General features: G+C 46.5%; 1 protein-coding gene across 17 annotated transcripts in view; it reads left to right on the top strand.

The window, feature by feature from the left end:
- LOC148393484 (ankyrin-3-like) overlaps positions 1-13,992 on the top strand; it is a 70,218-nt gene that overhangs the window by 3,790 nt on the left and 52,436 nt on the right. For 8 of the 17 annotated variants that reach the window (XM_088385157.1, XM_088385167.1, XM_088385163.1 and 5 more), the window contains exon 1: positions 12,244-12,657. The exons of 1 other annotated variant lie outside the window; for it this stretch is intronic. In XM_088385157.1, the coding sequence (XP_088241283.1) occupies positions 12,535-12,657 (123 nt within the window). In that variant the 5' untranslated portion in view covers positions 12,244-12,534. Of the gene's footprint in view, positions 1-12,242; positions 12,658-13,992 lie in introns of those variants that run through there. 8 more of the 17 variants (XM_088385173.1, XM_088385161.1, XM_088385154.1 and 5 more) reach the window with 3 other exon arrangements.

Genomic DNA, 13,992 nt, shown 5'->3' with positions numbered 1-13,992 from the left:
TTGCCGCATGTGAGATCAGGCTTCAGCCGGTGAGCGACTTCGTTTCCAAGTGCTCCCTTTTTCATCCGTTCTCCTTTCCACTTCATCTCAAAAGGTTTTGATGGCTTTTGTTGACATCAAAGTCATGGGCTCTTGCTACGTGCTGAACAGAAATGCCTTAACAGAACTGCTTCATTTTCCTTTTGTCTGTAAATGTTATCTAGACAGTATTTAGATAAGTTCAATGTTCTAATGCAATCAAATCACAACAATCATGGAGAACAATTCTGATATTGTTAATTATTATACAGTTTAATTTATTCATTGTATGTGATAACAAATATGTGGAAAAAACAAATAATCACATATTAAATGGAATCTTGGGGGAGGGGGGGCTCCCGATTACATAATCGTTCCAAATGGTTCAGTATCTTGTACTATAGCTGCAATGTGAGGAACATTTTCAAGTATTTTCCTGGATGCACTCGCGTGATTATTTTCTGTGCAAGCATCTGCTCTTGCCTCATTATGGCAGCCTCTTCCGCTTCCCACTCTGATTCCACTACCCCCCCCACACACACCCATTTCAAAGGGGAAGGGAGAAAGAAGAACTAGAGTTGCACTGCTGGATTTGTTTAAAAAAAAAAAAAATCTCAAGAATTTGGGATCCTCTTTGGGCTTCCTCTGGCTCAGCGTTGCCATGGCAACTACTCAATGCTAGCAAGTGGGACAACAAAAGCTTTTTATTCGGTGCCAAATGAAAGCGTTTTATGGCAGACGTTTTGTCTGTTGACCCCGTTGTGACTGTCGCTGCTCGTTTTTTATAAAAATGTATTTCTTTGCTGGTAAACTCACCTGACTTCAAATTTCTGTGATGTGCACACGGGGAATGAGAAGGATGAAGATGAGAAGGTGAAAGCTAACAGAAGCTCCACAGCGCTTCACAATGTTACATAACCTTGCGAGCAAAATGTCCCGCGTCCTGTGATCAACCTTAGTGAAGCTTTCCAAGAACCCAAATGCTCGCCCCCACCTTACTTTCTGGTCTCATGCTTTGGATTTGCCAGCAGCTGCTTTGTCTGCAGGTGTCGGGCCGTCCGTCACCCGATGCCGCCCGCTCGCTTTTCTCTGTCACATCCATCCATCCCTTCTCCAAGCCATTGACTTTAACGAGCGGGCCCAGCTTTTCCTCGAGCTCGGAGTCGCCCGGCGACACGAACCTAAAGTTGTTATCGCCGTTCGACCGGACGCCTTCATTTATGAGCAAACAGCTGACGTAATGAGCCAAAAAATTTAAAAGTTGCAGGCCGCCATCGGATAGTGATGAATTATGTTAATCTAATCCACACACACTTCTAAATACTACTACTAAATAGCGTGCAATATAATTTATAAATTTGTTTGAGTGGAGTAAGATTGGTAAATACATTTGTTCATCGGTGTGTTGATTCTGTGAAATACCCTGCGTGCTTGCGTGCGGTTAACTAATGCGCTAACAGTCGCGCAATGTGACAACCTCCAGCTGTGAGGGTGTGAGCGGCTAATGAGATAGCCTCTGGATGTGTGTGTGTGTGTGTGTGTGTGTGTGTGTGTGTGTGTGTGTGTGTGTGTGTGTGTGTGTGTGTGTGTGTGTGTGTGTGTGTGTGTGTGTGTGTGTGTGTGTGTGTGTAGAAATGGCAGGTCGCAGAAGTGGTGCGAGTGCCTTTGAGCCTTTCACTGAGCTGCCTTTAAATAAGGAAAAAGGATGATTAGGTGGAAGGGCAAGGGCAGGAAGAGATGAAAGAATTGGGTTCGTAGGAAGGAAAAATGAGTGAATGCAGAGCTGAGGTGGCCAGGAAGGGGATGGAGTCTTCCATCACTGGACTCGTGAATAAATAAATCACTGCTGAGATCTCATGCGGAATGTCGTCTCAGTTGCGACATGCCCCAGATGGCCGAGAACTTGCCAAGTCGTAATTCCCCAGTTGAGGAACTTTTCCCATTGGCCTTGTCCAACGACAATCATCCAAACACAAGCAGGACATTTTTTTAAATGACCTGTACCTTTGTTGAATTTTCTTCTTTTCTCTAGAAACCAGATTAGCGCTTGTCTGAGTATTGTTATATGGTTTGGTGCTCTGTTTGTCTTCAAACTTTTGTGGTTTCGCTATATCAATGCTAATTTTATAAGCCCGTCTATGGTGTTTTGTATGATGCGTTAGCATTAAGCTAGAATACTTCCATATGTAAACTTGATCTGGGAGTGGCAATAAAAAGCTTGAAGCAAGCACAGTTCACTTTTTTGAAACATTTTTCGATCCTTCGGACCTTGGAAAATTGGCAAGTTGGTTCACTCTGAATTCAGGGTGGCATTATAGAAGAAAAAAATCTGCAGAAAAGCCGAGTGATGACTAATTGATGCTATAAAGCATGTAGCATGTATGTTAAACATTAAAAGCGCAGGAAAATGTTACGTAATTGAATATGAGGGAAAATGGCACAGCCAACGACTGAGTCGTGTGGGTGCTCGCCGGGGGAGAAACCATTTCCTTCCGAGGCATCATGAAACGACGACATTGCCGTCCTCATCATGACCGAGACGCAGAGCTTCTGCTTCTCCGCTCTGATTTCTTGCTATCTCTCGTTCGCTCTCTTGCAGTTCTTTGATGAGAGATGCGTGTGAGCCCGTAATTAACAGCATGCTGGACTCAGAGGAGAAATAATGTCAACAAGTCATGCAGGACTAATCCTCAACCCTCTAGAGTTCTTGCTGACACAAGAAACAAGATCTGTGGCTTAGATGGTGATAGCTGAATTGCATTTCAAAGCCCCCCTGCCCCCCCCCCCATTCATCATGAACATTTGATGTTTCAAACTGTGTCAACATGCAAAAGTTCTCGTCAGCGTCCTCGTAAAAGCACTGCGAGAGGTTCTCCCGCTGGCCAAGAAGCATTTGGCAGACGTGGCCGTCTCCTAAGTGGAAGTGGCAGCTAATTGTCTGTTTAGCCAGCACGGTCACAGTCACAAGCGCATGAAAACAGAATTAGTATTGACCCCGAGCCGCCGGGTGGCCGTGTAATCTCGCACAGCAAACCGTGCGAGTGCACGCGCCGGCCGCTCCAGCCGACGTGACTGGCGAGCCGCCGCTGGAATTAACAGTCAATGAGAAATTAAACATCCACCGTGTCGCCATCTTTAATCTGGACAAGTGTGAAAGGATGGATTTGGGAGGCAATAAGATCGGAGAGCACGGATCATCCTCGTTCATCTTCTTATTCCATCGTCAAGAGCAGCTAATTACAGCCGTCAAACTGCGGCTGCTAATCTGCACCGGTAGAACGTTCGCAAAGACGCCGTCGCATACCTCAGTCGGAAATGAGATTATCGGAAACGAGGCCGACAAGCGCTTTCAATAGCAAAAAAATGGAGCAACGCAAATCTGGCCAACTGTATTACTTACGGGACCTTTATTCCCGAGCTCCGTGTTCACTTTCCCGCCATTTTGCAGAGTTCATTTTTTTATATTTAGTAATTCTGTTTGGGCCTACACATTTTATGTCACGCACTCATTCAGTCACACTCGCCATAAATATTTTCCAACGCAATTCATTCATCACAATGAGTGCAGTTGGACCGAGCCTACTTGGGGCACACCTCCAGCTGCCCCATTTCTCGCAAGTACATTTCTGTCTTCATAATTTAGCTTTTGAGTAAAGCCAAGGCCGCTGAGTAAATATGGACCTGACGTGGCGACCGCCCCTTCCTTTCTCACTTTTGAATGTGCCAGTGAATAATAATGAAAAAATGATATCCATCCGCTGTCTGACCTCCTTTTGTGACTCCTGCTGCTGCACCAGCTTCGCTCCCTTGCCTGGCTGTGAAAACCCGAAGGAGGGAGGGGTGGGTTGATGGGCAGGGGGGTATTTTCAACTAAAAGAAGGAGCAGACGTGAATGCAGACGTGCACTTTGTAGCGGGAAGGCGGCGAGGATGTCTCTTTTGTTTCACTACTTTCATTGAGTCAGGCTCAATTAAAAAAATGTCACGGCGCTCCGCCGGAAAAAAATACCACTGCGGAGTCGTTTTTGCACGTCCTGTAATTGTTTTACCCTCCCAAAATTTCTGACTGCAATGTCAAGGTGCCATGCCAGATGTCGGCGCCGTAATAAACCACACTGATAACTGTTTACAGAAGTGGAAAGAAATCCCGTTGAGTTGTTTTTGTATGAGCTCGTCTGTCCATTTTGTGGCTCACAAAGAGTTCTGAAATTCCGCTGGTGGATTTGTATTTGGGGCAAACAGACTTCAGGAAACCATTTAAAAGCCCCAGCAAAATAGTTACACTTTAACAGGCTATGTAAACCGGATTGTTGTTTTATTCCGAATTCAAACCGTTTTCACAGTGGCGCATAATGGTGGTGGGCCTGCTCTATTGTCTGTGAGGTTGTGTCCTCCTTTTCAGCTCTTGAGAGGCTCATTTGTTGATCTGCTAACCAGATTAGCACTTGTCTGATTAAGTGGCCGCAACCGCCGTTACCGTCCGCGGCTTTGCGCCACATGTCAGTGTGCCGGCATTGTCAGGGTCAGCTGCCTTTGACGTGTCTTTGATGCACTCTCACTCCTTTGGAGTGGTCCCAGATGGCCGTGATGAAGTGAAGATGCAAAGAGTTAAAAAGGTGAGATTCGCAAGTAGACCTCTGATGTAACAGGATTGGATTGTCTTCTCTCGGGAGGCCAAGAGTTGGAGTTAGTCGGTCAGTTGTGTGTTTTGTTTAGCAGCAAGTCCAGCTTGTAAAGGGCGCCAGACAAGTTTTTAAATCAAAATTAGGGTCGTGCCTGCTCCTTGTGTCTTTTGATTGTTTATGTGTATTCGAGAAATGTCTTGAAGTGCCTTTTTGTTTTGTTGCCTTCTCTCTCCCATTGGCAGCTTATCCTGAACTCAAAGCAAAAAAAGTGGTATCGTTGCCATGGTAACCGTTATTTTCCTCCTTACAAGCCACTATCAACAGAAATTCATTTCTGTATTAAAATGGGTCATTGGTCTTGTGCTAATTTCAAGTCTGAAACCTGATATAAATTATGAACAACCCCCGAGGCCCCTCGGAGGCTTGCTTTTAACCCCTCGACCTCGTCCCCTTTTCAATTCAGCCTCTGCCTGAGTGGCCATGACAGGTTGAGCTCTGGGGATGGGAAGGTGAGGACACACTTTGGAGAAGGAGACGTGCACGACCGTTGTCGATAGAGCCACGCATGGCTGGCCAAATGTGCCCGCCGGTGCCAGAAACTGGGGAGTGGGACACCGGCAGGGGCGGCGTTATCTGGTCGTGACCACCCCAACATCTAAGGCAATAATTTGACAAACGTGATTCTGAGGCGCTTTCATACATGTGCGTATAAGTTGGCACGTGTCATCTCACGACCAGTCGTTATAATGAGCCATTGTGCCACCCTAACGAGAAGTTTCTCGCTTGGACAGCGGCGGGGAGTAAGCGACACGCATCTGTGGCCTCAGCCGCAACGCTCCCTGACTCCATCCAATCAGTCGCACCGTCAAGCGGAGTGACATATCTGCAGATATACGCTGATGTGAGACCGGAGGCCCCAGCTGTCAAGGCGGAGTAACAACGGATGGGCGGTGGCTGGGAGACGCCGCTCGGCCAAAATGAGTGGGAGGGGAGAAAGCATACGGCGTTTGCTTATCAAACATGGCAGGATCTCCCGGTTTTTGTGGCTTACGGGCTTTGATAGGTCTCCGCTTTGCTTCTGTCTCTCGGTGTTATTGCGTTGAGTGACGGAGCGCGTGATTGCTTCAGTGTGAGACGCGGCCTTATCGGAGTTGATTTCCGTTCTAGCGGACGGTGGCATGAACCGCGGAGCTGTCAAATGACTTTCTGGTCGGAAGGGGAGTGTTCTACTTCCAGTACAATAATTGCTTCAAGCCACATATTAGTGCTTGTTGTTGTGTGTCATGCATGTTGAGTGACAGCCGTCTCAATTGTACAGTACACGGGTGTCTTGGCACACTTGTAAAAACACACACACACACACACACACACACACACACACACACACACACACACACACACAAAATGTTGTTCTAATGTTTTTTTAATCCGCCTGGGGATGATATAAGAAGGACCCACCTCATCTCTCAGCTACTCAGTCCAGCATTAATATTCGTGGTTTTTACAAGATAATCAATATATATGAGGAGAAAATGACTGACTTCAATCTTTACTTTAGTCACGTTTGTTAACAGAGGTTAAAGAACTTTGTTGCTGCAAGCTATCACACAATTTTGTTATGCTAGAAAATTAGCATCTTTACCAGTTGCCCCTTGTATAATATAACCTCTAACTTTGTGTTGGCCATCAGCTGCTGGCCATTGCTAGCCACGCCGCTAACTGCTAGCTATCTTATAACATTCTCAACATTTTAATTTTCCATGAATACTTTTCAAACCTCTGCTGTTGGTCCCTTGAAGGTTGGATATACATCGAAGCTATTATGATTATTGTGAAGCACGTTGCCAAGTACCTGCGGAGTCGACCACCCAATCATCTCATTTGCATCCAATTAAGAGCCCATTTGTAACCTTTAGGCGCTCATTCATTAGCACATCAGGCGGTTAGCAGCCATTTAATCACACTCTCCTCTTAATCAATGAATCAATTGCCCATTACTTTCCAATCACTCCTGAGCCTTCATCTCACCTTGACATTTTGGACAATTTGATGGTTTGAGCTGACTGATGTTGGCATTTAGTAGCAGCGGATATTAATTAGAATAGTCAGCCGTGATATTTGCATTATAGGCCATTGTTGCTTTATCCCAGGAACTTGCGAGTAAGAGAATTAAATTTGGACTGTTCCTGCTGCTGTCCTTTTTCTGTTGAGTGGAGCAATACAGTTCTTTGCCCGCCCCCCAAAAAAAAACAAGGCCATGAAACCTGCCTAGCAACAAGTGACTGTAAATAAACAAAATATTTTCTTTTGAGATATCATTTTCAAAGTATTACTCCCAACTTGCATGTTCCAACTTGTCGCAACAAATTGTATATGCTGGTTGAGCATCGCGTGTTGTGAAATCAAGAGCAGCGCACAAGCCAAAAGGCCTTAAGTGTGTTGGCACCACCTTCATCTTTTTACAGTCAAGAATAGCGCCGTCTGTTAATGAATACTTTCCATTGATGGCCAAGAATTATAGTTTGCTGTAAATGTATCCGCGTGTTCGGAATAATGTACTACAAACTCCAAATGCTGAGACGGGGCCTGACCTTTGCTCTGGAATCGATGCAGAAGTGCAGAGTGTGTACACCGACGGCGGCCCAGCGCGAGGTCTCCTCAGGCGCGACCATTCTTGGCACGTCTCCGCCATCCATCACGCCGGGGGGGGGAAACACGACACCGGCAGAGGATGTTCCGCCGGCTCACAGCCACTCTCACGCTGCCGTCACATTTTCAGCGTTGGTGCGCTCCCTGCAGCACAAGCTCACATTGGCTCTGAAAACAAATTCATACAAAAAACGAACCTCAAAAACAAACGACCTCGTAATGACAATTCCTGCCAATTGTAACCCCGCTTGCCACGGCTGCACCCCAACACCCGTGGACCTCCCCGCAGACATGGAGATGACTGGCGGAGAGGAAGCATGCGGCCAGCGCATTCCGGCATATGGCATGCCGACCCACTGACGGGTACACGCATATGGTGCCGGTGGCGTCCGCTGCTTCTCATGGGGAGAAAGCTCCGCGCTCACCGTCTTTGATGCGACTCCAACTCGCAGAGCTCCCACGGAGTACAGCCAGGTTTAAAAAAAAAAAGAAAGATTAAAAATAAAGTAGAACGACACTCATTTTGTCTTTTCTTACAACACGAAATGGTCTTACTATTATTTCTGGTGGTCTTGGCACACAGTTAGGATCATAAATGTCATTGTGTCCCCAAAATATTGGGAAAAAAAAATCATCTGCAGATATGCGAATTAGTGGGTGCCGCACTTTGAATATGCAGAGCGTGATTGTGGTTCGAAGTTGTAATAACACCAATCGCCATTAGATGGCAGTCTTGGTTGCATTTATCCTGTGCGACACTACATCTGAGTAGGCCTAATATTTTTTTTTTACAGAACATATAATACCTCAATACTAACATTTTGAGTGAGTTGATTTTTTGGGTGGGGGGTATGTACAAAATGATGACATACTATATGAGGAGCCTGTATTTTGTAAACAATTATTGAAAAAGTGTTCCCGGAATAACTCGGCAAGTCGCCCACCGGAGCAGCGGAAGGTTTCTTTCCAGTCGGAATTAGCAGCGAACTCGCCCACGTTGGCTTCTTTTCACTCAACTTGAAGTCTCATTACAGCAGTCTTAATTCTCATCCATGGAAGCTGTGCACTGTTCACGATTTGCAATTAAAAAGCACTCAAGCCTCCTGTAAATGGTCAGAATCGGAAAATGATGTTTTATTAATGCCCGAATTGATCTTCCTTCCCCGCCGCCGCGGCTCGTCCATCATTTTGTCGGCCCCACATTTCTGGGAAAGTCCTAATGTGATTGGATTTGTGCTATGATAGATGATTTGAATAGAAAAGCAGGGAAATGTTTTCTGTGCTTTTATTTTGAGTTGGTGAAGAAATGATGAGGACATTTTTATCAGTGGCTACTTTTCAGCTGCCCTTTGCGGCGATGAATTATTGCAGCACGTTCGGGGTAATTTGTGATTACAGGCGAACTGTGGGAGCGAGGGGCCTCCTCGTTTTTGCGCTCGGCAACAGAGCGTGAAATTGTTGGTTCATCTTCAGCTTTTTTTTTTTCCTGTGGGAGGAAACCCACTATGGCCTCTCGACCCACCCTGATAAAATTCTTCATTAAGCTGTTTTGTCCTGGATTGCGTTGACGCCTTCGCCATAGCTTGAAGGCGTTGCAAGGAAAAGCGAATGTTGTTGTTTTTCTATTTGGCCATTTTATGATGAAATAGCTCGTGACGCAAAAGTGGCGTTCGCATTTCTGGGGGGTTTTGAACATTGTAGTTAATTTTAAGTGGAGCCTTGCTTGCCACCTACTGGTGAGTGGAATAACTGAGGAGAGAGTCTATAGAAAAATCATAAATGGGGAAAGAAAATCGTTACTTTTGGTGAGGATGCTATTTAAAGAAAAGCAAATGACACTTAACGGCAGTGTAAATGTCAGCTCCCCTCCCTCCATCTAGCTAACCTGACGTAACCTTCTGTCTTCACCTCCAGCTGAGGCGTGCTTGCTGTCTTCGCTGTGCTTTGCGTTCTGGAGTTTTCTTTTCAAAGACAACTAAGCAGACGTTTCCCCCAGAAAAACAAACGCACACCCCAACAGCATGTCATTCAGCGCTTCATCACAGTCAGTATCCCCCCCCCCCCCCCCTTTCTTCTCCTCCTCGTCCAAAAATGTCTGGCTGCCCCCCTGTGGGCAAAGTGCGCAAGGACACTTTGCTCTTGTTTTTCCTGGTGACACACATTTTGCTTGGTAGGTGGGCGATAACTGGGTTACGTCTCATTGTACTTTTTGTCTGTCCGGAGGGAAAGAAAGAAATGATGAAGTGATGGAATTGAGTGATGCAGGTGAAGACATCATAAGGGCAAGTGTGTATGTCAAGAGTAGGCATGAGTGAGAAATGCACAAAATTGGTACTAAAATAGTTTTCTTTCATACTCAGATGAATTTTTCATACAGGGAAATCCATCTAAATTTGGTTGTTTTCATTTTGCTGGAGGCTTTTGCTCGCCTAATCTGAGCTCCAGTCATCTACTGGGAATATTCACATTATGTTGAAATGAGCTTTTCTGCCTGGTGAAGCTTAATCAAAACTAAGGTCCAATGAAGATATACATGGGACGATGTTTTAAAATCTGCGCATCTGTTTTTGTTTGTATCGAAAGCACATTTTCAGCATTCTATTGTTCAACGCTAGAGGGCAGCACAGTACAAAAAGTAGCCAAGTGCACTCACCATCAAGATGATGCTGAAGATTTGCCTCGCTTCCTTTTTTCCCCTTGAAAATAATCACTCACGTGCATTCTTAAAAATATGACTTACGCGATATTTTCTTTTTCATTGCAACACAAATATTGCACCCAAACTATTTCATGCTAATGCTAAAATTACCTCAACTCTTTAAATCATGTTAATCCCTCTGTACATTTTGTGAAGCGATCCAGCCCAAATATCACAAAATGAAGAATCGTTATAGCCTTAAATATATATGCACTTTGGGGAACTAATGATGCTTCAAAACCATCATGAAGCCAAGCTGAACTATTCAAGCTATTAGCGTAATTACTTATTGTGCGCCCTCAGCATGACCTGTCGAGCTCAAACCCCCAAACACACACGCACGCACGCACACACGCACGCACACACACACGTACACATACACACATGCACACATACACACTGCCTTCCTGCAAGCTACCCCCCCCCAGCTCCCCCAACTGGGAAGCGCTGTTGTGGCTGTAAAGGTCAAAAGGTCAATGAGATTGTTGCACTCTGGGGGATTTCATGAGTAAAAAAAGGAAGGGAGCTCACTGGCATTAAAAATAAATAGGACCGTGAAGTGTACCCCGATTCTGGCAGGAATATTGAAAAATAAATAAATTTGCTGGCTGATTTTTCGATGATTGTTCAATGAGGCTCAGTAATGGCTCAAATGCTGGCTTGCAGTTGAGAGGTTCTGAGTTTGAATTCCTTTTGAGGACGTGTAAATGCATGAATGCTTTTTTTTTGTTTCGTGCTGCCCGTAAACATTCAAGTGAGCAAATGAGCAGTACACAGCAATCGTAACCCCGTTTGGGTTAGCGAGGACACATTTTGGAGAATTTTTGTGCCAGTCCATTTGTCATTTTATGTCCCATGGCTGTAATATTTTGGCATCTGGGACCATAAGTGGGTGACCTTATGTCTGCCTGGCAACGCGCCTGGAAACGGCGGGTGGAAATGTTCCAACTCCTTTGCGGCCACCTGCCAACTATGGAGCTGAGATTTTTTTTTTCTGTCTGAGAGTAAATGTTTTGCCGTGAAGTGACGTCCACCTTGGCAGTTCTTTTCCTCTCCACCTGCCAGCAGTTGTACTCTGAATGGACTTTTCTCAATGAAAGCCTTCACAACTGGCGTCTTTTGAAATGTCACCGCCCCGTGAGCAATTCTGGAGGATTCTGGTACGACCGCCATTCGTGTGCACATGTACCCAGCACCCCCCCCCCCCCCTCTCACTCCTCATCCCAATCCTTTTTCTCACCTCTCCTTATCCATCTCTCCTGTCCTTCTCGCAACCGCCCCATTGGTGGTCGCCTAGCAACGGCATGATCATTTGGCATAATGTGCCCCCCCCACCCCGATGCACGTTGGGGGCTGCGAGTCAGCATCCCCCCTCCACTGACATCACCGCTTTCCAATGCTGGTGGCTGCATTTGAAGAGAAAGAAAACAAGGGAGGGGAGAGAAAGGGGAATTTTACGGGTCTCCACTGGCTATGTGTCCCTGGAGGCTTGTCACCCCCGCCCCCCCTCATCAATTGCCCCATATGGTCTCTAACCCTCCATCTCCGGGTTAAAGACACGTGCGCTACAAATGAAATTGACAGGCACATGCTGAGGCAGCCTCACGGTGGCGGCAGGACCCGGCCAGGCTCCCGATGATGCCGCGTGTGCTCGCACGAACGCAAAGATGGCTTCCGTACGCTTTGCCAAGCTGTTGGCTCTGACGTGAGCATGGCGGTCGGCAATTTTAAATAGGACACCTTTCATTTCGTTCTCTCTTTCTCGTCATTTCTGTTAATCCGTTGTTAACTTGTGAATCGTTAAGCTCTCTTTTGGCGAAGTTACATGTCTTGGTTGGACTTTTTGGTGTTTAAATAAACAATATGTAATTCTCTTTCTCATTTGTGACGTTCCTAAACATTGTGCGCACAAAACATGAAAATGTGCGTGTGGATGTGTGTGCGCGTGTATGTGCATGTAGTTGCTGTAGTTTTCATTCATTCTCTCTCACACACATAGACATGGTTTCCGAGACCCGTGTGTCTGGTGGAGCTGTGAGGGAGCATTTAGGAGGATGGAGTGAAACCGAAGGTGGTTGCCACGGCAACCACTCCCCTCGCACCCGCCCTCCACTCTCTCTCTCCCTCTCCGCCTCCCTCGTTCCATCCACCTCTGCTGGCGATGCTGGCGCCGCTCTTCCTTCCAACCCGGTTTGTCCTCACCTCTCGACTCACGCTGCCACCAGAGGAGGGGGAGGAGGAGGAGGAGGAGGAGGCTCCTCTGCCTCACTTTGAAGTCAAGAGCACGAGAGTGAGCGCACCTTAGCAGGACAGCAGCCCCAAGGAAGGACAAACAGGATCTTGGCAGCAAACAGCCAAAAGAGAACCTACGCTTCTCCGTTGTCCTTTACAAAGGAGGGCATTTTTCTTCCCTTTCCCCCCCTTTCCTTTTCTACCCCGATTTTTCCCTCTGGGATCCCGGGGTTTGTCCCCCGCGGCCACCGTTGTCTAACTTCTCCGGGATCTCAGGTGAGGCGCGCGCGTTGCGAGTGCCCTCGGCCGCTTCATGGCTCACGCGGCCTCCCAGCTGAAGAAGAATCGGGGGGAAGTGGATGTGAATGCGTTGGAGGACGAGAAGGAGAAGCGGAGGAAGAGTAGGAGAGCCACGTCCCGGGAGCAGAAGAGAAAGGTAAAGGCAGTATCGGTACCGGCTGGCGGCTCGGCGGCGGCAGACGTCGCCGCCGGCATCACTGGAGCGTGACTCTCTCGCTTTGCTCTGTGTGTGTGTTGGAGTCTTGATATCAGGCGCTTGGAGGTCACCTCAGCGTACACGTTTCCATCTCAGCACGTTTCTGCTAATCATACAATGTGGAGCCACGCGGGCCATCTCAATTCACGGCTGACCTTGAGTGGACCGACGTGCGTATGTGTACGCTGGCATGCACTTCACTTTTGAATGTGTGACTCTTCCGACGTGATCATAAAAAGTAAGGGGTTCCCACACTTTCTCAAAATGCGTCATGGGACAATTTTGATTAGGTAGCAAATGTTGTGTAAGCAATCAAGAACATTTTTCAACTTCATGTTTGGCTGTGTTCTTCATAATCAGTTTAGGTGCAATTCAGGGGTGATTTTAGGGTTCGAAATTTAGGGCTGCTTGTCACGCTTATGCTGCCATTTATTACTTTTTTTTTTTTTTTGCCTGGGTGAGGAATCCAATGATGGGGCTTTATTGTCAAGTCTGTAATGTAGTTCACAACTGCAGGGGCAGGCATGACTTAGTTTTCGTCCTTTTTTCTGGTGTACACAGCTCGGCGTAGTTTAGAATGCACCTTTTGCGCCGTTGAGGGTGTGCACACAGCCGACCTCTCATTACCTTTCAAATTGCCGTGAGCGTCCTTGATACGGTGGGGGAAGAAATTAGCTCAAGTCCAAGTCGATCAAAGCGCACGTAGTTTGTTCAATTGAGTTTCATGACTGGAGAGACTCACGCACCTACTTATCAGGCACCTAGCAAATATTTCATCGATTGTCCTTTTTAAAGCATTGTTTTCCTCTTGCTACGCTTGTCCTATACCTAAGGCTTAGACGTGACATCCTGGTGAGATGGCTGTTCAATAACCGGAAGAGAAAAAAAACACAAAGATCAGCACAGATGGAGTACCGTAATTTTCGAACTATAAGTAAGTTTAAAAAAAAAAAGTGAAACTGCCATAAACGAACCGCGATGTAGCAAGGGATTACTGTAATTTGAATTTCAAGTGACGTCAGCAGCGCAGCGCAGCGTGGTGCGGCGGTTGTTTACAAAAAGGACAAAGATTGATCGCGGGATGACAAAGATGACAAAGGGCCCCACATACTACTGGCATCATTAGCGGCTTTGTTTCTAAGTGACACGGAGGACGAAGAGTTTGAAGGATTTAAGGATTTGGAGTGACACAGAAGGTTTGAAAAACTATTATGGCTTTTACGCACGCCCGGTCCTACTCTACGGAGCGCTCTTTCACTTCCGTAGATAGAAGTC

This window comes from Syngnathus floridae, chromosome 9 (genome assembly GCF_059516105.1).
Source record: "Syngnathus floridae isolate MCC-2025c chromosome 9, RoL_Sflo_1.0, whole genome shotgun sequence".
Taxonomy (NCBI): Eukaryota; Metazoa; Chordata; class Actinopteri; order Syngnathiformes; family Syngnathidae; genus Syngnathus; species Syngnathus floridae.
The sequence above is the reverse complement of the archived record's forward strand: the minus strand, read 5'-3'. Positions and strand labels throughout refer to the sequence as shown.